This window comes from Amphiura filiformis, chromosome 1 (genome assembly GCF_039555335.1).
Source record: "Amphiura filiformis chromosome 1, Afil_fr2py, whole genome shotgun sequence".
Classification (NCBI taxonomy): Eukaryota; Metazoa; Echinodermata; class Ophiuroidea; order Amphilepidida; family Amphiuridae; genus Amphiura; species Amphiura filiformis.
The window spans coordinates 85,483,103-85,508,668 of record NC_092628.1 but is presented as its reverse complement, the minus strand read 5'-3'; the positions used below and the strand labels follow the sequence as shown (position 1 = coordinate 85,508,668).

Below are 25,566 nucleotides of genomic sequence, written 5' to 3'. Positions count from 1 at the left end.
CGTTACTGAACTATGCCTCTGATTAACATCATGATGAGATCATTCTTGGCTCAGGTTCAATCATCGTATTGCCTTAAAATTTAAGATTTAACCATTCCCAACGATTGGGGTGCACCGCAATCTGAAAGTCATCGGTGAAAACTTGCAACTTCTGCCATTACCTCTTACTCGTCCAACCGTTTGTTTGTTGTTTATACATTACTACCGTATTTGTTCAGTACATTGAATATAAAATAATGATATGAAAAAAAAAGATCAAGATGTTTACTGGTTTATCTCTGGTCTCCACTATATTGAGATCAGGTCTCTTATTTTATCCCTTGAGAAAGAAAAGTTTTGTCTTTTCGAAACGTCGGGTTTTTAACTTTGTTTATACGTCTTGTGTTACTCCCCCATTGGATGTTGCGTCATATTTTCACTGTTTTTAATTATCTTTGAGAACAGTAAAACATATTCAGGTTACTGACGTAATGCAATCATTTCCTTCTTATATACTTGATCTGACCCATTTCCGTTCTTAACCCTCTTAACTCTGCTCTTAACAGGCTAAACTCTGCTTCTTCCTTCGGTATAAACTGTTTTCTGCCTTTTCTGTCATCCGCTTCTTCTATATGCATAAACCATTGTCATCTCGTATAAACCGATGAAATGTATGCTATGACATTTCCAAACGTTAATATGATAAAACAACAGTGGCGTATTATATATAGAGCCGGGGGTAGGGGGCGACTGCCCCTGACGAAAAGTCAGTATTTGGAGGCTTCGCCCCTACTTGCAGTTGTAGATCTGAGTTGTGTGTGTGGTGTGGTGATTTTTGCATGAATCCTGACCAAAATCCCAGATACGCAACTGTAAGCAAGCAGAGTATTAGTTCAAAATGTTATTATGCTATCGATCGTATTCAATCTACCTCATCTAAGTACGGACTAGACATCTAAGCGTAATTTTAGTTGGTAAAGTGTCTGCCTGATGGTATATGACTCAAGTTCAAATCTCATGATGGTCAGCGCCCGGGGGTCAGCGTCGTTAATATTCTTCAATCTAGTGCCGTTAAGTCTGGTCGTGCAAGGTGTGCATAACCTCATCCCTAAGAATACTCATGAAGTTTGGTATATGCTATTATGTTTTCCCATAAAAGCAACGTCTCACTGATATTTGTAGCTCATTATATTAAAAAATATTTTTAAAAGCACAATGCAATAATATTATTAATTTAAAGTACAAAGTATAGCAAATGCCTGTATGCACGGACATCCTCCAATAGGTAACATGGAAAAGCATAATGGGAGAGATAGTGAACATTATTGCTGACAGAATACTTGATGTCTAATGCGGCATAAACCTATTTGTAGAAACTTTTAAAATAGTATGTCTTGGTTGCAGAAACAAGCTAAGACACGATCATGACGATACGCACTCAATTATCCCGGTCATTTATGACATCTGCAATGTAGTCCGCCAAGTCACCACACGTCTATAACATTGAAAACACAAAATCAAGATATATCTTACACTCTGTGGACGTGTCTTGCGTGGAGATATGTCTGTCCTATGGAATAGAAGTGTCTTAAGGTGGTACTACACCCATTGATAAATTTGTGACTATTTTTGCATTTTTCTCAAAAAAATAACAACACACTGGTAACAAAAGTTATGTATTATATTATAGGGGCAAGGAATCCAGTTACTACACTGGAATTTCAGTGACTCAAGACAAGCGGTACGTTATTTATGATAAGAAAAGAGGTACCGCTATAGAATGTACCTCATTTCTTAACATATATAATGAACCACTTGTCTTAAGTCACTGAAATTTCAGTGCAGTTATTGGATTCGTTGCCCCTGCAAAATTAGACACAAAATTTATCAGGGGGTGTAGTACCCGGGTGTAGTACCACCTATAATAACGGCTACGCGGGACGAATTTTGATTGTGTTTATAGTCAAGACATGGTTTCTATTACATATCTAATCACAAGATATTTGCTAAGACAGCACAGTGTAGCATAATAACCAATTCCAAGTAATACAGACTACTGATCTTTGAGTAAATATCAATTAAATTGGTACTCCTTTGATAGTTGTAAAAATAGCGTTTAAAATACGTGGTCCTTGCATTATATTTCACCTAAATGACAAAACCTCTTCTGTTGAAAAGTTTAACGCACTTTGCATTGAAATAGGCAAAGGTTGCGAAAAAAAAGTAAAATCACTGAAATCGAGCGTAAATTGAATTGATTATAATACAAATATTTGTATGTGGTTTTAAATGCAATTGCATAGCAATGTGTTGAATACATATTATTTAATGACGATTTAGGGATAGCCGGACGGATATAATTATATGGTTAAGTATGCGTACAATTGAAAGCTTATCTATCAGCAAAAATGTGAGATTTGGCCATTCCGCACTTGCACTATATGAAGAGCTTGAAATAATGCGTCATTTATACGGTTTAACCCTGTTTTCAAAATCCACCGGATTTTTTTAACACTTCAATGCCACAAAGTCCGAGTAAGTCTAGATAACCAGATTTTTCCATTCCTTGGTCGAATAGAAGGAAAGAAATATTTGTGATGATACCATACCCAATAAAACAAGTTAATCCTTAATTGTCTATTTTTTCCTTATTATCAGTAATTCGATAGAATTAGCACAAGTGGTATTCGTGGTCGCTAAAAGCGATGGGATTTGAACTAGAGCGGTTACCGAACCATAGCTGAGCCCTTTGGCTTCGGTAGTACATTGTGGTAGACCTATACACCACTGTCACACATTTTGGACTTTTTCTCTTTCGTGTAACATCAAACCAGGGGACAACAATTAATTATTGCGGTGATATTTCCCTAATAAATTTCTTCAAGATTTAGGAATCATCATCCATATCATATCCCCAATATGCAGTTGAGGCCTCTATAATCCGTTTCAATGCAAAAAGTATAATGTTGCACTCGTGGTTGACCAAGTGTGAACAATTTAAATGTGAAACAGAGCACACAAGTCAAATTGACAAGATCTCAAACTCATTATCTAACAAGATCACCCAATTTATTTTGAGAAAATTCTGTTATATCCCCATCGGACAAGACAAACTATTCAAATTTGTTGCGTTTCTGAAGTTGTCATTTTGATAAAATAAACATAATTTTTCACACAAGTAGAAAAAAGTGATCCGCCCGGGAATTGAACTCACGACCTCAGATTTACAAGACCTTTGCTTTGACCACTCGGCAACGTGAGCTTCATGATTAAGCTGGCTCCCGGGTTGGACTCCCTGGCGGGATCACTTTTTGTTTTCCATGTTATCCGATTCATTTTGATTAAAATATTTGAATAGATTGCTTGTCATTTTGAAAAGATTATAAGATTATATTATATCCCCCTCGGAATAGTACTTGTCAAATTTGAATAGATTCTATTAATTTGTGAGAAGTTAATTTTAAGAGTGTGGGTGCTTACAGACGCGCTGTTAGAATCATTATCGTATTGTGAGAAGGAATTTCGGTCAAACTGACTTTCGGTAAAGAAACCCGGATCTATAGCCTAACTACACAGGATCCACGTAAACTCCTCAAAAAAAAGTTTGGAAAGTTTTTTCAGATTATTTGTCATGTTCATATCGTGTTGCATATCAATGGACAACTGATTTATTCCCCTTTACAACAACACGTCTTGTGAATGTAGTGGGTCTCAAACAGAATGTGCCAAATCATAGACCATCGAATTTTCGATGGTCTATGGCCAAATTGAGTTTATATAGACGAGCCAATGGTTAGAATCCCTATACGGCCATTTATACCATGATTACTGGGATCCAGTAAACTGGTGTTGTGACTGCCCAATTGGAATAAAAGCCGCTTATATTGTATTGCGTTGTAAACTTTTAGCATTCTCTTGCCTCCTTGTAAAACCTGTGATGGAATGCAGTTTAAAATCCCCGCCAATCCTGCATTATTTCACATTTTAGATAAGATGGATGGACCCCGTCAATGTCTGAGATGTAGGAATGTGTGAAATTGGATTCGTCTATGCTATGGTGTAAGAGGTATTTATATATGAGATATTATAAATATTCCAGGATCTGTGATAAATGAGACATAACGTAACAATGTTATACTTTATTGAGCATAACTCCATAAATGTACTTTGTAGAATAAATCAAACTTACTTCTTTAGAATCCTTATGACCATGCAGAGAAACACATATTACCAAGGCCAATTTTGAACTTATCATCATCAGTCGGCTGCGGAGCAGGTGACTACAAGCTTTCTCCAACTATTGCGATCTTGGGCAAGCGAAACAATTTTGTTTGGCTGCAGCATCCCTTCAGTATCTCCCAGGAGGTGCTGTACATACTGTAAGTACAGTGTGCGCGGCCGTCCCGGTTTCCTCTTCCCGTGTGGTGGAATATAAAGGGCATATTCTTTCACATGCTCGTCGTCTTCAAGACGCAGTATATGGCCGAAAAATTTGAGTTGATGAATCTTGACTCTGGCAATCAGTGGAGTGGTGTTGGTCAGATTGTAGATGGTTTCATTTGGAATCCGATCCACACGCTTGATGTTTAACATGACTCTGTAGCAAGATGTTGCAAAGGCATTGATCTTGTTTTCCATGTCCTTGGTGATTACCCATGACTCGCACCCGTACAGAAGGACAGTAACACAAGTTGTCTCAAACAGCTTGATTTTTGTCGCGATTGGCAGGGATGGGCTTCTCCAAAGGCGTTCCAGTTTCCAGAAAGCGGCCCAGACTAGTGCTTTTCTTCGTTTTAGGTCTCCAATCTTGGAACCCAAGTACTTGAAGTCTGTGACATGGTTGATGGTGCTACCATAGACTTCAAGTGCTGGCTGGGCGTTACGTTTTGCAGTCATATATTCTGTCTTAGGTGCGCTGATGCAGTCCTAGTAAGCTGTGACTGGGCCCCGGGTATAGAAGATTCCAACAGGGCAATATCATCAGCAAAATCCAGGTCATTCAGCATCCTAGCAGGATACCTGCTTGACCGACGTGGGTAGGTAACAATTCCAGCATCAATTCCAGAAGTTGATTTCTTCAGGAGGTAGTCTACCAGGATAATGAACATGAATGGTGCCAACACATCACCCTGAAGCACTCCAGTTGTTACTTGGAAAGGCTCTGAGATACTTCCATCTACCATCTTCCATTGACCACAACCTTTGGTATTCCATAATGCCGCAGCACTGAGAACATGACTGTCAAGGGAAGTTGGTACTCCTTGAAGCCTGCCATGATCCTCCTCAAAATGTGTATTTGCCGAGCACCTTCGACCTGATCTAAAGCTAGCCTGGTTGCTTCTCAGTAAAGGATCAATGTGAGGTCGAGTCCTGTTCAGAAGGATATTGTTGTACACTTTTGCGGCAATGGACATAAGCGAAATATCACGATAGCCTTTCTTTGGTAAAGGAATGATGACATTTGTGATCCATTGACGTGGCGGTGTCAGCGTTGAGAATACTTACATACAGAATTTGATAATCATATCAGTCATGCTATCCCCTCCTCCCTGAAGTGCTTCAGCAGTTATAGCACAGTCCAATGCTGCTGCCTTGTTGATCTTCATGGCTGCTATTGCTTCGACTACTTCTTCACGAGTTGGGGGCTCAGTGATAATAGGAAGATCTTCAACAGCTGGTGCAGGAAGTTCTGAAGCTGCTGTGCCACTGTCGTTGTTAAGGAGTGAGCTAAAATATTCCTTCCATTCCTCAAGCAGTTCATGGTCACTGGTTGGGGCTGATCCATCTCTCTTTTTGACTTTTACCCCTTTCCTTGAGTTCTTCCCAGAAAGCGAGTGTATGATTTTCCAGGTGGTGGTGTAATTCCCCATTTCATCGGCCAGCTTCAGGTCTTCCATCTGCTTATTGAGGGTAGCAAGCTTATTAGATTTATAGGAGTTGTTAAGGCTGGTGTTCAAGTTCCTCCATCTTTCTCCAGATTGACGAGACTTTGAAATAGAGTACCGCTTTTGGGCCTCATTCCTTTCAAGTTTAAGTCTGATGGTTGCATCTGATACCCAACTTGGCAGTCCGCATGGCTTTTGCTTTCCAATAATTTCCTCAGCAACTTCACGAACTGCTGTCTCAAAGGTCTCATACCTATCAGAGATGGGTGTGGCATCATCCATGCTCAAGACCTGGAACTGATCTGTTCGATAGCTCCAGCTGAAATTCCTCCTTTGTATCATGATCTTGCAACTTCTTCCAATTGAAGGTTTTCCTTGCAAGATTTTGCACTTAATCCTTGTGTAAAATTTAACATGATTTGCACGATGGTTACGAGAATCAATTAACCATGTAAACAATAGTACCACCTCCCGCATGATACGCTTATGCAAAAATATACTATTATTTGCAAGAGCAAATTAATGCAGAAGTTGTCATGATTATGCTGTATGTAACTTATCATATGATGGTTGCATAATACCAGCCCCTTCAATTGACGGGCATCATGAGAGGGAGCGAGCTGGCACGTTGAAATGCCTGTGCATTTGGATGACACTCAAAAGGACAAATTAACGCCCGAGCTAGCCCGGGGGAATATTCAATGGCTAAAGTGTATATTAAGTTGTGCAGTTGCCTTAATATTATTTCCCAATTGTGGAAAGTGTACATGAAAACTGCACCCAAGTGATAGTCGGTGATGCCGTTTAATTAGGTTCTTGTGTCAGCTTGTACGATAGCTCCTAGCCAAAAGGTCTTGATATTAGCATGATTAGAATTTCATTTATGCATTGAAGCCATTAAGTACCAATGGGGAAGAAATCTCTTACCTACTTACACATGTTATGTACAAAATGTGGTTGGTACGGACATGAACTTCTTCGGATTGGGTTCCTTTTTAGCTGCTTTATTTTTCAATTTACATTTCAAATATACCATTTGACAACAACTTCTATTAACTTCTATTAAAACTTGACAGAACTGACGCTTTACCAGGCAGTCTACTATCAGTAGGTGTGTTTATAGTGGCTGTATACGGAAAGATTATACTGCAATACCCGTTATCTTCGCAGTACTTATATGCTAAATAATGGATAATCTGACTCACTATAAACGCGCTCAAGACATTATCAAAATGAAAGGCATGTGAAAGCAGTAAAGCACCCACTTGAGCCAGTGGTACCTTTTGTTCTCATACAGCCAACGGGTGTGATTGAGTCGTCGCAAGCACAAAAAAAGCACACTTTAGCCGTTAATGTGCAGTTATTTACAACCCACCCTATTTTAGGCGCATTATTAAAAGGCATATTCAGTGGTCCCAAAGAATGTGTAAAAAAATTAAGATTGGTCATATTGCTAAGTGTGAAGAACTAGTCTTTAAAATGGAATTTTTTGAAAATGCACCAAATTTCATATACTGGTATCAATCTTTTAGAGCATTTGGTAGAAAATGCGGTATCAAATTGGAGCTAACTAGATGCTGCACACGACTGTGTCAATCAAATTGTCATAACATGAGGAGGTTTAAATTTATGACGGGTTATGTAAGTGCGGAGCTTCTTTATGCGTTACGTTATTTTAATAACGTGAAGCGCCCAGTCAGATGTATTTCACACCTGCCAAACACAAGTCACCTAATTTCACAAACTGCGCGTTGAATGTACACTCTCATGAATATTGATTGGCAACATTTTCCAATAATTATGTCAGCGCACAAATCGGACACAATAGATGAATAGACGCTGCAGTCCGTTGGTTTTGAGGACTAACTTGGGCAACCGCCCCTTAACATAAATTCGCCTTAACAAAAAAGGGGTCACAGTGTTGGTGTGTGATGGGTATGGGGTGAGTGTAATATTACAATATGGGTATCTCTGGGTATATGACCTTGTAGGACACGTGTATCATTATATGATATTGTGTAATTACTCACGTTCGAATGGAAATTTAAAGTAATTGTTGTGGGAACAAGAATGAGTGTTACCATTCACCTCAACTTGACCTTCTTGAAATGTATACTCTTATCAATTATTTATGTAATTTTTCCCCTCTGAGATAATTAAAATCCAAGCGCAATGGTCCAGTGGCGTAACTAGGGTTGGTAGCGCCCGGGACAAGAAACAAAATTGGCGCCCCTATCCCCCCCCCCAGACTATCTTAGACGCGGGCAATTTTCTAAACAATTGCGCGCGGAGCGCGCGACATTTTGGGCAATTAAGGCCTACCACTAATTAATTTTGGTTACTAGAAGTTGAATATCGGTCTTAAAATGTTCTTTCAATTGATTTTGTGCTGAAATGCGCGCGAAGCGCACGAAAATTTTGACTTTCATCGCTTGGAGGGGCGCAGAATCGATGCTTAATCGGGCAATTTGGCGCCCGGGGCACGTTGCCCCCCCCCCCCTTATATAGATGAGCACTCCATTATAATGCCTCTTTGAAAGTGTCTTGGGAAGTATTTCTTGAACTGCATATCTCCTTGTCTTGGGTCTCTGGACTTAGGACCAGACTCTGGTGGGTTAAACTGGTTTTAAGGGATCCCAACCGTCTCGCTTCCCTCAGACATATAATTAAATCATCATCAGAGATTGGGCACTCTATCCTACTTTCAGGCTAGGAACAGCTGGTATGAGTGGCGTAAACCAGCGTGCCAAGTCAATGCCCCATATTACCCAGCAGACCCTTGGGCTAGAGTCAGCTGAGCAGAGTTTGCACTGCTGGAACTTGTGCAACCTTTCTTTTACTGTCACTAATTATAAACTTTTTTTGATTATTTTCTGAATACTTTCAAATATCACCATGATTAATAACTTTTAAATCATTTTATTTATCAAAAATCGATTATTGGATGAGAACTGAGAAGCCTCCGAAAAAGGCGCTCCACGTCCCGTCATGGACGCCCAATACAAGGTTATTCGTACAATCATAGACGTGTTTTAGCCTCTTGGCCATCCATATAATTTTAATAAAAATACTTTTGAGTAGAAAGTACGCATTGTACATGTTGTATTATAGCCATTCCTCGAATGATAATTCACACATGAGTTCATCTTTAATTTACTATCGCCTCCCCACCACCGCCCCCTATCCTTTTTCTAGTTTAATTTGTCAAACAGCGCAAATTTTCGATCTATCACACCCCTTTCAGAGTAATTAATCGTAATTGTTTTTACAAACCATAGCTTCAATAACTTTCTATGGAATCAAATACGTACATATTGTCCGATTTATTTATGTGTTTTACGGGCTGTTAACATTGATAAATAGACTATGGTGTAGTAGACTGGTCTTGGCATGTTGACAGCTGCAATTACCAAGGAAAGACGCGAACCTGGTAAATGCCTTTTCAGATTTCTACAGTTCTACTGTTATTCATGCAAAGACTAAAATGATAATAACGCTAACCGTTGGTTTTTTTAAGTCTGGATTTACCCATAAGTGTGATACGGCGGCGCTAATTGGAATATAGAATAAAATGCGTCAGTCCCTCCAAATCAGCCCTGTAAATTAGAGAAGGGCTAACAAAATACACGCTTCCCGGGGTATGCTTGTTAAATCATTATTCTAGCTATATAAAAAAGCTACCAAACTATATTGGGTTATTTTGATTTTATATTTTCTTTTTTATTAATGTATGTTTGTTGTTTTGGGGTTTTCTTTAGATCTAAGGCACTGTTAAGCTGGCACCACATGCTTTAACTACAAAATGATATGTATTAATGTAACACTGGATCATAAATGTGTTCTCTTCGATGTCATTGACATCATTGCCATACACCCCAACATAATCATGTACTAAATACAAAATAAGAACCCACTTTCTGGTAAGTGGTTCTTTGGAGACTTCAAGACAAGATATTTTACGTGTACCTACATGTTGAAACATGTCATGAACTTGTGCCCTTTGTAAATAATGTCCTTTGTATAACAAAAAGGTGTATCCATTACATATTTCTGACAATGATTATCCTTTTGCCATGGGTTATTTCATATTTTCCCTATGGCAATGGCATAAATAATATAATCATATAGAGTTATCGTAACCATATACTTCCTTTTGCCATAAGCTAAGGGTAAATTTGAGAAAGATCATGGCAAAAGAGGGTATTATGTTGGGTACGGTACGACATGATACACCCTTTTACCATAGCAGAATCAAAAAGTCAAATAATGGTATATTTCAAGATAGTTTTCATGGTAGATTAGTTCATTGATTTGAGACATGTGAACCCTACAGCGACTTCGTTGTTAGCTTTGTAGTCCGATACAATGGAAAGAAAATTACGCTATTATTCTGGCGTATTCATTAATAATTGCGCTAGTTGGAAATAATTAGGTTCCAAACTGACTGGTATAAAATCTCAAACAGACAAGATATGCATTTTATTTAGTAAATTGAACTGTATTCATCTGGATTTCGAGAATACATATACATTTTGTCACGCAAGTATAGAAATTATCTGATAATGAATTATTTCATGTTTGAGTACAACGTTAATGTGTGTTTATGTTGCAAAACGATACTAATGAATCATTAATTTTAATAGAAAGATGTAAAATCAATATGCAGTCAGGCATTGACTTTGTTATATAGCAAGTATTATTGAAAAATCGGGAACGTTAATTGTTGCAATGGTTGTATCGATGACAAATATCAATATGATTATTATTGAAATAGCTATAAATACTTAAACTGGTTAATTATGTTAGCCAAATCCAATAAATATTACTCACGGAACTGAGCTTTCGCCATCTTGGCTGATGGCTTGATCACAGATGAACTGGTCCACTGCTTTTCCCGCGAAACTTGGTTGCTATAGACGCATCCTCGTTACCCGGAAGTGATGTTGATTTAAGCAGTGGGTCATATACATGATCTAGAAAGTACGCACCCTCGTCGCGGTTGAGTGAGTTCTTCCCTTTTTCTGATTTGGATGGCCTCCTGACTCTTCTTGAGAAGGCGTTGGAGTCTCTATCCAGTAATTTGGCCCCTCCCAGTCGATGACGTGATTTTCTTGTGCTACGTGGTCGGTTATTGCGGACTTGTGCTGTTCAGTGGTAGAGAGCTTTCTGCTGGCTCTGGTGAAATTTTTGGTGGCGATCTTTTCAGTGTCTTTCTGATGCTCCTTCTTCCTTACCCCAAATGGTCTACCAGTCTCACCTATGTATGATTTATTACACCCTTTGCACGGGATGTCATAAACAACTTCACTGGTCTGATCGATGTCTTTTTGTCTTTCGGGTGGACAAGGACACTTTTTAGAGTGTTGGTTGGCTTCATGGCTGTTGTAAAACCATGCTTGCGGAAAACTCTTTGCAATTTTTCAGAGGTACCCTCCACATATGGTATAACCACCATGCCTTTGATTGGAGTCTCCGTTGTCTTCTTCTGAGGTTTTGCTGTTGTTTTGTCCTTCATTTGCTGTTTCACCTTGTCCATCGCCCACTTGGGGTATTCACAAACCGCCAATGCCTTTCTGATTCTTTGTTCCTCGTCTTTCTTGTCGTCTTCCTCCGTAACAATCTTGTCTTTTCTGTCCATTAATGTCCGGATCACCCCTAATTTCTGGTGAAGGGGGTGTTGTGATTTGAAGCTTAAATATTGGTCGGTGTGGGTTTTTTTGCGATACACAAGAAGTTTGACTGTACCATCTTGTTTACGGATGAGTAATGTGTCCAAGAATGGTATTTGGCCCTCTTTCTCTTCTTCATACGTAAACTTAATGTTCCCAGATTGATCAGTGGTGTTGAGATGATCAGTAAGCTTTTGTGTGCTGTCTTTGTTGATAATTTCCAAAATGTCATCAACATATCTCCTCCATAGCTTGGGCTTGCAATCTAGCGACGCAGTTGTTATTGCTTCCTGCTCCAGCCACTCCATGAAGAGATTTGCTACGATCGGACTGACGGGACTACCCATCGCGGCTCCAAACACCTGGCGGTATATTGACCCGCGGAAGCTAAAATATGTGGTAGTTAATACAAATTGGAGGAGTTGGATGATGTCATCTGGAGTGAGATTTGTTCTTGTATTGAGCGTCTTGTCTTTTTCCAGCCTGTCTTTGATGATGTCAACATCACTTCCGGGTAACGAGGATGCGTCTATAGCAACCAAGTTTCGCGTGAAAAGCAGTGGACCAGTTCATCTGTGATCAAGCCATCAGCCAAGATGGCGAAAGCTCAGTTCCGTGAGTAATATTTATTGGATTTGGCTAACATAATTAACCAGTTTATGATCTCAACAATCCTACCAAATGAATCTCTTTGCTGAAGCTATAAATACTTGATATACATTTGTCATTTTGTGGACGGTTTACATAGTTGCATACTGTAATCAAAATGATACCTGTGATGGCAGGTGCATCGTCCATATTATTATTATTATTATTATTATTATTATTATTATTATTATTATTATTATTATTATTATTATTATTATTATTATTATTATTACTATTACTATTACTATTATTATTAGTAGTAGTAGTATTATTAGTATTATCATTATTATTATTATTATTATTATTATTATTATTATTATTATTATTATTATTATTATTGCTGCTGTTGTTGTTGTTATGAGTAAAAAAAGCAGTTTCACAGTTAGAAACCTGTGCAAATTGATTCAAAACAATAAAGTCTAACATATCCAACTATAAGATTACTTGCTCGGTGCATGTTTGCCTAAATCCCAACCGTAATTCGCTGTTGTCGGTACGTACATTAGCCAGTAATTCCGTTAAGACTTGTGATTACACGACTAAAATGGGTATCAACAACAACTAATAGTCGTCTGGGATTCAGGTAAAAATGCACCTAGCAAGTAAACGTTTGGTTGTGATTTCGCATAGTTCATTGTTTTGAATCCTTTTGCGCGCGTTTCCGATATATGAAATTGCTACTGATGCAATATATATTAGTGTTTCAGTTACTTAAGATTATGTACACAATCATTAAAATAGATCTAATTTAATCATTACGGCAGAATACTTTTTGGCAAAACTTTTAGACATTTTAAAGCGAACTGCCACCACTTTCATTAGGCTTTGGGTTTAGAAACAGAGGCTTGGTTAGGATACGTGTAAGATTAAGAGACTGTGTTGTTAAGATTAGATGTCTGGGTGGCAAACACCATTGGGCTATTCCATTTGAAGTTTTTATTCCTTGTGTGGAAGATTAAGGTAATGTCTTCCGTAGGAGGTACATTGATTTCAACTGGAGTAGACATTCTCAAGTTGTTTATACATGTAGTAGAAAAGAAGTGAATGTGACAGAATGGTCTATTAATAGATTGTGGGTTTTTATGAGTATTAAAAGTAGAAAGCAATTTAGTTTGCTCTTTACAGAATGTGAAGAGAGTTTGTAGGCTCGCTAGATGTGTTGGACGTCGTGCTTCAAACCAGTTTGCATAGCCAATAATGTGCTATTTTGCAACGAAGGAGATTTTGAGTACATGAAGGTACTCCTTTCTCTCCAAAGGATTAAAATTCTTCTGTCGACTTGTTGGAGTCTGGTTTGTAAAACAACACATCTGTCAATAAGATGGATGAGTGCAGAAAGAAACCTGTTTCCTGGAGAAACAGAGTAATGGGTGAAAGAATTTTTGGAGATCGTCATCTGTGAAGGTGCAAGCAGCACCATTTCTGTGCGACGATTTTATACGCAAAGGATATATAAATGCAAGTGTACAATGGACTTCGCTGAACAGTGTTTTTTGCAGGATAAGCGAACAAGGATATCAGAACATTGTAACAGAACATTATAATCTACAAGAAGAAGACTGCTGATTAAGTACTGATTAGTTAAAATTGTGATTGTGTGATTATATTGTAAACATCTCAAAAAAAGTAACCACAAAACAAAAAGAAGTAACTCAAAAAAAGAATAACGATTAAGCATCATTAATTTGATCTCGTGCACTAGTTTGTAATGTTTAAATGTTTCCATGTTCCAGTGTATGATGCGTAAGCCTCTTCCCTTGTTTGTATGATTATATTAGGCTGGCGGGTAAGCATCATTAATTGATCTCATACACTGGTATGTAATGTGTTGTTTGTATTGTTTACCCCGCATGACTGCTCATATCCATAAGTAGCAGACTTGAGTCCTGTTTATCAGGGACAGTATGTGTAGCTCAGTGGTAGAGCGCTCGCCCGACAAGTGAGAGGTCTGGGGTTCAAGTCCACGCACAGGCAGGTATGTCCGGAGTTTTTTCTCTGGTATATCTGCCTATGCATGTTATGTTTCCATTTGTAATTTCACGTTTAATTGTGCTAGTGTGCGATGCGTAATTCTTCTTTCCCCTGTATGTTAACTAACCCCCCTTAAATAATGACCATTATTCAAAAACGGGCTATTGTATTACAAATCTGTAAAATGCGTTAGAAGCAAAATTTATTTCTGCGCATTTTGACACCTCATTTGATACGATAGCTCAGAAAACAATAAAACACCGGTCAATTTAATGTAGTGAGGTCCAGATTTGAAAGTTGCACTTACATACAATACAAAAACACTCAGATATCATTACACAGATTTCCTTCCATTATACTGAATAAAAAATCAATACAATTTACTGCAACTTTCAAATCTTGGGTTACATTGATTTAAATGTACGTTGTGACGTCAATATTTAGTCAATTGCTATACAAATGAGGTGTCAAAATGTGCAGAAATAAATTCTACTTCCAACGCATTTTACAGATTTGTAATACAATCGCCCGTTTTTGAATAATGGTCATTATTTAAGGGGGTTAGTTACTTTTTTGAGATGTTTATATGCATTTATTGTTCATGTATCAATCATATTTTACTTGTAATTAAAGACTTGGATTTTGTTAACTTAATCAAACAGTACATTATTGTTGTGCATTCCTGTGAATTTGGCTAAAAGATTATTTTGGCCTTGAGTCATATACGTCCACTGTCTGGGGGATTAAGATAATGTCTTCCACAAGGGGTGTGTGGATTTCAACTGGAATAGCCCATTGCATTTCCATTTATCCTGTGATCATGATGATATTGTTGACGTACATGTTCTTGACGTTATGAATCTACCTATACCGTTGTATTGTCGTTAACGGGCAACTTATTTGTTACCAAAACATTCTCAAACTTGTTTATGGTTTTTATTTCATATTTTGTTGCTGAGGGGGTGGGTGGTATTGAATGTAAAGAAATAAAAAAGGCTACATCCATTAATATAAGTTCCAACTTCAAAGTCGCTACCTTTTCATTTTGAACAACGGTATTTTATATCTACTTCAAAACATTGTTCTCTCACGAGCTTGATGAATTTGACATAAAGAAATCGATGAAATGGTTATTGTCGTGATCATTTATGAACTCTACACACAATATATTTAGGCTGTAATTTCGTATGCCCTGATATCCTCCTTTTGTTAAGGAGGGTCGGAGATAAACATGACCTAGCGGTGTCTGCGCTCAAATTTTTTAGACAAAAAATACGGACACACAAGAGGAATGATTTGGGTTCAAAACCGAGGCTTGATTAAAGGGTTGTCATTTGTTCGGGAGAGGAAAAAGTCCAAAACCTATGAAGAAATGCGATTATTGGCTTGTCTCATTTCCTATAAGATCAATGTAATTAATTTTAAGTATGCGAAGTTATATTATCTTTTCCAGCTCCAGTGACACCTCATTAATTTCCCTGGACCGTTGGATGCATTGAGATATGTATTAGCATTTTATTTTATTTCTTTAAATCAATATAACAAGGCGGTACTGCTAGCCTACTGGTGCCCCTCCAGTGAACATTGCCCTAATCCTACCCAGGACATAATGTGAGGTGTTACTGGAGTTGGAACAGTTAATAGTATAGACGAATCCAACGAGCCAAGTCATGGTCAGGATTTGGTCGGCCATTATTGGGTCCCCGCATGCACCATACAGGTGTTGTGAGTGCCCAATTGGGTGGATTAAACCCGCTTAAAATTCGATGTTTTGTCTACGTGTAACACGGGTGATAGAATGCAGTTTAAAATACCCTCCAAGGCCGCATCATTTCACATTTTAGGTGAGATAGAGCCGACGGGGACCCAGCTAATGGCTGCCATTGAGGTGTAGGAATGTGTGAAATTGGATTGGATGTTTATTACAGTACGTCAGTACCTGTGCAGGCCGGTCCCTATGTGAGTGGTCGAGCTTTCGTCCACTCACACAGGGACCGGCTGCATTGGTACTGAATGTGACTACCGACGGCGTACTCGTACGTAGAAATATTATAACTTGGAAGAAAGTATATTTTATAATATACTACAGTTTTGTAGTTTAACGGCTTAAACTGGATAAATATGGCTCCTGTCAACCCACTCGCCTTAACACAGAAATATTTTCATGGCATTTTTATGTTGTGAAGGTAAATGGATTATGTACGTGCCCGTTGTTTGATTGTTTCGTCTTACTCATTTTGGGGTTTTGCTTCTTTTTTTTTTTTTTTGCTTTCTGCAATATACTATAGATATATTATTTTCTTGTGTAAGTTTGCTACTGATAAAAAGTCGTGACCTTTTGTGGTCACGGTTATATGAACACATTCAGTCCATTCACTCAGGTTCACTACTACTACGATTTCAGTATAAAGTAGTAAAAAAAGGTAGTTAATTTTTGTGCTGGGAAAATGTTGCACGGCTGGTAGACACTTACGAGGTAAATTAACACACTCTATGCGCATCACCCTTGCACTCGATATATATAGGTTTTAAAAAGCCACGCAATTTGAAACAAAATGTAATTAAAAAAATTAGGATTATGTTTGACATTTTGATGAAAAATGTATTCAAATGAGTACAAACATGTCAGGTATGGGTTCATTGGTTCTATATTATAGTCTGTGGGATTTGAGAGAAAATATCAAAATTTGTGACTTGTGATGTCAAACCTACTGTATTGTCAGGTATTAAGGTCATCTCAGTGTCTTTTTTGCACATTTCTATAGTCCTTGTCATTATTCGTGTCTTTAAAAGATCAGTAGTGCAAAACGAGTTCGCATCTATTGTACTCTCGTAAAATGCAAGTGTCTTTTCTTTAGTTCAGATCTATTACCGTGTCTGGTTATGATAATGCACTGATATATAGGTAGAAAATTAGCCACACGGTAGACTCACCTGGATATACGGTTCGTCAGCCCAAGGAGTTGACAATACTACTAATCGTTATACATTGGTTAACGTTCTGTCCTGACCCGGGCCGGGAACATACAGGTAGAAGTGCCCAAATATAAATTGTTCAAAATTGTACTAAGGCGACGAAAAAACCCTGTTCTACGAGCCCTGTTCTAAAGAATTTGCGTTGTGGAGATTTATTTTGTTTTATTTTGCTAAAATCATGTAAAATAAGCCGTTTGGGAGCCAAAATCTTCAGACTCTTGTCAGCTTTTTCATTTTTTTTGTGTGAAATTTTAGCCTCCAGAAAAAAAAAGAAAGAACGAAATAAACCGTCCGTCCGACCGACCCTACTTGAAAGGTCCGTTCGATCGTAGAACAGGGTTTTTTTTCGTCGTATACTATACTAATAAGCAAGGTTTTGGTAGTGAATAAAAATGTTAAAATGATCCATTCTCGTCTGAAAGATCCTGAGTAATTGGGCTTGCACATACAATTTCTGAGACAGTCACTTCAGATGTTGTTCATATTACCATAATACACTAGCTTTTTTCGTTTAGCTGCACCTTGTTGCATTAATTTATAAGAATAAATAAGAAAAAAATGTATGCACACGACCTAGAATTGAACCTCGCGGAACGCCATATGATCCATAAGGGATGAAATCAAATCTCGACCGGTGGTTAACCGGCGGTTCCGTCCAGTTCCGTCCGGTTGCCATTGTTTAGATTAGAACAATAGCAACCGGACGTAACCGGATGGAACCGGTGGTCAACCGCCGCCCGCCGTTCGAGTTTTGATTTCACCCCTAAAGTATTATGTTGCAGTTAGGATGCACATATTCCTTGTTATTATCTTAGTACATAAAAACTATTCATGACGTTATCATGTCCCGGGTATCATGGTTATCGATTCCATTACTCGTTGACTGCCGATAAAACGCCCAATAAAGACTTAGTCACCGGACCGCGCCGGCCAGTTAAAGTACATGCCCTATCACACCACTCCACACCATACATAAATTCTCCCAGTCACATTTCCCAAATATGAAATTAAAAAAGTCAAATTTTAATTTACTTCTTTTAAAGTTTGGCAGAGGCGGGGTTCGAACTCACGGCGCAACGCTTAGTACTCTATGAGCCTAGCGCCTTAGACCACTCGACCACTTGTCTTGTTGTTATTTAATTTGAAACTTATTTAAAAATATAATCGCTACCACGTGACAAGCAAAGACAGAAAACGCATTATATTTTGGAATTTTATCATTAATGTGTATTATAATAGAGCTACCATTATTTATATTGTTGAATTCTCAAGCGCATCATTTCGAATTGAGTTTTTATTCCTAAAGCCCGATACTGACTCCACCTGTACATTTTAATTTCATCGCGGGATGCTGAGATGTTTGAAAAGCATCGCAGTATCGCATACCGCTGCGAAGTGGAGTCAGGATCGGGCTTAATTCGAACCACCAGCATCCATGGTTCGATGTAGAGAGTCTTACAAGATACAAGATACAAGATATCTTATCTATCTATCTTATAAATCTTTGCGCACAAACAAATTTTGAACCGGTTGTTGTGACCTTAGTTGATGAAGCGCACTTTTAACGTTCATTTAGACTGGATTTTATAAACATTTGCAACAGATTTCTGCATTTTCAGATGCAGAGAAGTCAAAACAATACAAATATTGGGAAACTTAATCAAAATACGTTGTATTTTCGACTAAAGACACTTTAAAAAAAGTTTTACATTTTGTAAGGATAATCGTATTTTCGCTGACCCCAAATTTAATTAAAGTGTAAAGGTAAAAAACAAGTTGTTCCGATTCTTTCCGAAAAATGGGAACAGATTCTATCATAAGACAAACGGAAAATCAATTCTATCAAATTGCCTTCACATGTGCCCCAGACCGCCCACATAGGTAAATTTGCCCCTAAATGTTTCAAATATATGACTTTCTACTTCCGATTTTGGTAATATTTCCTTCCCACAAGGCATTATTTTTGGCTATGTTATCCCATCTGTCCCATAATGCATTCATATTTCCCGCCCTTTCCTGCTCACAAGGCCGCATTTAGTCCATAAGCATTGGTCGCTTGACTGCAGCTTTAGAATTGAAAATGTCATGTCATAGAAATGTTACGTCACCGATTGGGATATAATCCTGAGGATTATGATATAACTATTAGTTGACGTGTATAGAAACGTCAATGTACGTCGTACATGTCGGCAATGTGTTTGGAACTTTGATGATGGTTAGTTGTGATTCCTTCTCATCTACTATTTCCATGTTTGAAGTGACCGCCAATTATGACCATTTGATATTTAATAGGGGCCTACCAGCAATGTGGAAAAAAAGAAATAATGTAGTGCCAAAATAATGTACCCTTTTACGGAAGGAGCAAAGTTTAACAAGTTACAACTCCGCTTCTGCAGTACGAATGTCAGCGGCGAATGTCAGGTTATTATTTCCCAGTCTTGAAAAAAAATTGCAGGCAGAGGTGGGAATCGATCTCGGTACCTCCCGGTTAAAACGCACTGTGCAAAACCACTAAGCCAACTAAATATCTGTCGTGAGATGCTTGACATTAATCTTTGATATTGCTGAATGGAACAAATCGCGGAATTAAATCAGTAATAAAAGAAGTAGATTCTTATTTAGCGGCCAAATTGGATAAAAGGGGAAATGTTTGTCCCTGCTCTAAAGAAAATATAGGTTAGAAAATTATCAAATAAATTTAAATTAAAAATTGAGACTTTATATTTATTTATTTCACAAGGCGGCATTTTCACAGACAAACACTGTATACGCTAAAAACTTGACCCTCATTACTAGATGATGGCATAGCTCAGTGTTAGAGCATCAGACTTGTAATGTCAATATCGTTGGTTCGAATCCGCCTCCCAGCAATGGTTACTATGATTTTAATGCTACGCTACAATTTGTTCAATTTTTTTTCATTTATTTATTTATTCATTCATTCATTCATTCATTCATTCATTCATTCATTCATTCATTCATTCATTCATTCATTCATTCATTTATTTAAATAATTTGATATATATTTGAAAGGGGTATTTGAGCAATTTGAAATGTTTACCCCCGTATAATCCTATGGGGTCATTTTGAACCCACCCCCTCCCAAATTGCCAAAACCTATGAGTTTAAATCATACATAATGATCAGTACGTCAATCATGAGTGAACACCGGTTGGTCACTGCATTCATTTGGGAATGGGTAGGCACTGCAGCTTGATTCACCATCCACAACATGATAATGTGTGCACATGCTACATTATATACACTTGTAGGCCTATGTTGTTGTTGGTGTATAAGTAATGGGCCTTGCAATTGAAATGCCTCAAGCTTTTAATCCGATATGCAGATTATCTATTTGTTTTCATGAATTGGAAGACATTCTTTGATGTATTACTGAGCTCAATGATCTGAAATTACTGGAGTGTGAGGTCAGCATAGTATTTTATTAACAGAAAGTATAGAGGCCCTGCATGAAATTATCGATTGGCTCCAAACAAAGGATTTGAGCCGGTGTCCTTCACCGCAGTTATGGCGGAGTGCAGTCCATTCAATCAAATGTTGTCATCAACCTATTTGATTGCAATCATGCTTTTGTTGAATGCATTTGAGTAGTCCGCCATATTTACGGGATGATATGTCACATGCAAGGCCTCTATTCTCCAAATTCATTTCCTAATGTATGTGAGAATGATACAATAATGACATGATGAACATAGTCATTGATGCATCAGTTTTAAAATAGACTAGGCGGTTACCATATTTGGCGGTTCTCGGCTGGGCGCGATTACCAGGCTGATGGTGACATGTCCATATGACAGTTTTTACAAATTTGACCTCAGATGACCTCTGGCGACCCCAAAATGACCTTCCAAAATTTGGCTCTAAATGTTGACTGTACCCACCAAGTTTCATGCCCATACGACAGTTTTAGTAATTTGACCTCAGATGACCCCTGGGTGACCTTGGATGACCCCAAAATGATCTAAACTTATAACTCTAAATGTTGACTGTACCCACCAAGTTTCATGCCCATATATGAGTTTTACTAATTTGACCTCAGATGACCCGTGGTGACCTTGGCTGACTCCAAAATGACCTTAAAAAATGTTGTTTTAAATGTTGACTGTACCTACCAAGTTTCATGCCCATACGACACTTTTTAGTAATTTGACCTCAGATGACCCCTGGGAGCGGACCCCGGTGTCAGATGACTTTAAAACGAACATAAACATCTTCTTGACAGGACAGAACTACACCCACCCACCGAGTTTGAGCCCCGTACGACCTACGACGGCCTCACATTAGCAGTCACAGACAAAACCTAAATCTACAGAATATATCCATTACTCGTCTCGAAAGAGCTCAAAATAAATAACTTAGAAAATTTTCTTGATGTCCTTTAACATGTTTCCACAGTTAACCATCGTTAGCCATGGATATCTATGCTGTAGAACTGACCGGTGACTAAGTCCGATTTATTGGGACGTTTATCGACCATCAACGAGTAATGGAGGCAGATCGGCACTTTGTTTTCAAATATCTAAAGTTTTACAAACTGTTTCCCATTCCATTTGCACAGCCATATTCACTAAAGTTATTCTACAAGCAGATACAGTATTGAACATATTCCCATATGGCGCAAATTGATTGGATCCTAAGTCTTCTATTGTTAACATGACCCTGTTATAAATCCGTTCACTTAGATCATTTACGTCATAATGTTGCTGGTACACTTTTATACATATACAATTCTTCCCCTCGGGGTAAATGCGAAATTCAAGTCCCGTAACTTTAAGAAGTACTTTTAGACCTTTGCTTTCCAATTTGTTCAAATAAATATGCCCCTGGTATAGTTTTTTATGACGATTGAATATTAGCGCTTATTTGACACAAGCTGATGCACATGATGATATGAGCCTCATCAGTAAAATGATAACACATGATTAAGTCATGTATGAGTAATTAAAAAATGACAGACACGTCTCTATTGTCAAATTCAGGTGAGTTATATCATGATATAGAACGTTTTGATTGAATGAAACTGATCTGATCCTCTAACAAAATTCATGTGAGTTATATCATGATATAGAACGCTTTGATTGAATGAAACTGATCTGATCCTCTAACAAAATTCAGGTGAGTTATATCATGATATAGAACGCTTTGATTGAATGAAACTGATCTGATCCTCTAACAAAATTCATGTGAGTTATATCATGATATAGAACGCTTTGATTGAATGAAACTGATCTGATCCTCTAACAAAATTCAGGTGAGTTATATCATGATATAGAACGCTTTGATTGAATGAAACTGATCTGATCCTCTAACAAAATTCAGGTGAGTTATATCATGATATAGAACGCTTTGATTGAATGAAACTGATCTGATCCTCTAACAAAATTCAGGTGAGTTATATCATGATATAGAACGCTTTGATTGAATGAAACTGATCTGATCCTCTAACAAAATTCAGTTATCACCTGATATAAACTTCTCAAAAAATTGTTTTCAAGCATATAGCTGAGATTATATGTGACATGTTCATATCGTGTTGCCTATCAATGGACAGCTAATTTATTCCCCTTTACGATGACACCACATTTGTAACAATCACCCTTTCCACGTCCGAATACTGGTACATTTCTTGTGATTGGGTCTCAATTGACCATTATTTTGCTCTCAAACAACACTAATCACTATTTCACTAGCGTGTGGAAAAACCATATGCAGCAACAACAGCCTGGTACCTCCTCCTCGTGCTGCTCACCAGCCTGGTCACACGTTGCTGTGGGATGGCATTCCATTCCTCAATCAGGATTCATCGCAGGTCATTCAATATGGTTGCATCGGCTACTCTGGCACGCACAGCACGACCAAGCTAGTCTCACAAGTGTTCAATCTGGTTGAGGTCTGCGCTAATTGCAGGACATTCCATTCTCTCTACTCTCATATTATGTATGTAGTCATAAGTCATTGATAATCCTGGCTCTGTGGAGGCGAACGTTGTCATCTGGGCGGATTGCATTAGGTTACAGATTGCGAAGATATGGGATTGCAGCTTGCTGCACAGAAAAATTGTAAATTTGGCACATTCTGTTTGAGACCCACTACATTCACAAGACGTATACTCAATCACTAAAAAGGGGATTGTTTCAAATGTGGTGTCATTGTAAAGGGGGAATATATAAGCTGTCCATTGCAACACGGCATTTTACATGTCACAAATAATTTGAGGTAGATGTTTGGAAAAAAATTCCAAACTTTTTTGAGGAAAAAATTCCAAACTTTTTGTTTTTGTATAATCAGTGTAGGAGAGTGCTAAATATGGAACATGGCCATCCTAGGACTATTCGGCTGTACTGGGTTAATCTCATTATCGCCACACGTTGTCAGATTGGCTGTACCAGGAAATCCACACTTGATTGGATTGGATTGGATTATTTTGATTTAATTTGATTGATTGAAAATCCAGCCAAGTAAACATACAAAAAGCAGAAAAAAGGCAAACATAGTCAACGGGGTCCCTGGAGGATTTCTTCTGCAACCCCGTTGATAAAAAATAAATAGGGACATTATGCAACGAAAAAGGAATTATGGAAAGTATCAGTCCGGATGCGATGGAAATGGCGGGAATCTATATGTTGACAGCTTGCCTGGAGAAAAAGCTTGATAGGGTCAGCCCAGCTCATGTTGTATTTGCTACACCCAACAGCAAACATAAAACGAAGATATTCAAAACGAGAAAGAGTGGTGGGAACCTCAAGTGTCTTGAGCCTAGTGCTGTATGAAGGCTTGGAATGCCAAGGACTAGGAAAACAGTATCTGGTGAAACCTTCTCTGGAACCCCTGCGATCTTCTCTGTTAGGAGCCCAAACTGGTGATTATCCAGGATAGAGCAAAGTAAAGCTTCTTCATGGTATCCGGATCATATACAGTTTTTGGCCTAAAAGAATGACATGACCGTTGTTTACATTTGAGAGTGACCAGAGCGTAAGCACGGCAGTGCGGTTCTGATTGGCTGAATCAATCGTCTGACAATCATAGCAACAAACCGAAAATCTGATTGCCCGATCATACTGCAGTTACTGTCCGTTTTCCTATACACAATACACAGTGCTCTCACCATTGACGCGTGACCTTTACAAATGATCTACGTTGGAAGAATGGGCACTTGCCTAGTTAACATCACTGTGTGAAAAATAACCAGCCAATATGTTAGCTATTCTCCAAACTTCTAGCAAATATATTTCTCTAACATGACCTAAAATTACAGCTAGGTTAGATGTTCAGAAATAGTCGCACTTTTGTAAAATATGAGTGAGGGCAAGGCATAGCTAGCCAACTCCCCGTGTTAATTGAATGGAGATTTGACCGAAAATATTGGTATCGGACCGCTCACTTCTGAAGGATGCCACAAAAAACGGTACAAGCTACATTTTAACTATTCTCTGGCAATCATCATGATGAGTTTCTTATATAGTATGCCGAAATTGGGTACTGTAGGTGATTGACAAATGGTCGCACTTTTCTGATAAATAAGTGACAGTGAACATGAAATATCAGCGCCCATAAACCCAAGTTAGTAGCTAGTTAGTGGAGGCCGTCACGGGACTGATTATTGATTATTGAAGTGCCTTATTAATAGATACGCACGATTTAGGGCAAGAAAAACAAACCGGGACACGTTTGGAGACATCATCATCATCATCATCATCATCATCATCATCATCATCATCATCATCATCATCATCATCACATCATCATCATCATCACTTTCTACATTTTTTCTAAACAACATAGGGCCTACCGTTTTAATAAGATTTTTTTCTTGAAATGCATGTAACTATAATTATTGTTTAGAGCGTGATGAAATAAAACATCACGATTTTCATCACAAAACAAAATATGCATAAGAAATCGTTTGTTTTAGAGCGTGATGATGAAATAAAACATCACGATTTTCATCTCGAAACAAAGTAATACATAAATCAATTTTTCGTGAGTGATGAAATAAAACATCAAAATTGTCATCACGAAACAAAGTAATACATGAGAAATCGTTTGTTTTAAAGCGTGATGAAATAAAACATCACGATTTTCATCACAAAACAAAGTAATAGGCCTACAAAAGAAATACATTTTTCAAGAGTGATTGAATAAAACATCACGATTTACATCACGGAACAAAGTAATACATAAGACATCGTTTGTTTGATTGCAATCAACCGCGACAGTTCGTCTCACACACATAACAATGCACTGCGATCAAATAGGTTGATGACAACATTTGATTGAATGGACTGCACTGCGCCATGATTACGTGCACCGGTTCAAATCCTTTGTTTGGAGCCAATCAATAATTTCACGTACAGCCTCTATGCAAATTAGAGTTTACACACGCTGCAGCTGGGGTAATCGACCGAAGCTTGTTGCCG

The 25,566-nt window shown here is 38.0% G+C and overlaps 1 protein-coding gene across 1 annotated transcript; it reads right to left on the bottom strand.

The window, feature by feature from the left end:
- Nucleotides 1-11,121: 11,121 nt before the first annotated feature.
- On the bottom strand, nucleotides 11,122-11,880 carry LOC140163773 (uncharacterized). Its single transcript, XM_072187090.1, has one exon. The coding sequence runs from the start codon at nucleotides 11,878-11,880 to the stop codon at nucleotides 11,122-11,124; it is 759 nt and encodes a 252-aa protein (XP_072043191.1).
- Between the last annotated feature and the right edge of the window lie 13,686 nt (nucleotides 11,881-25,566).

Coding starts and splice junctions, on each gene's coding strand:
- LOC140163773 (XM_072187090.1), bottom strand. CDS start 11,880: ATGGGTAGTCCCGTCAGTCCGATCGTAGCAAATCTCTTCATGGAGTGG.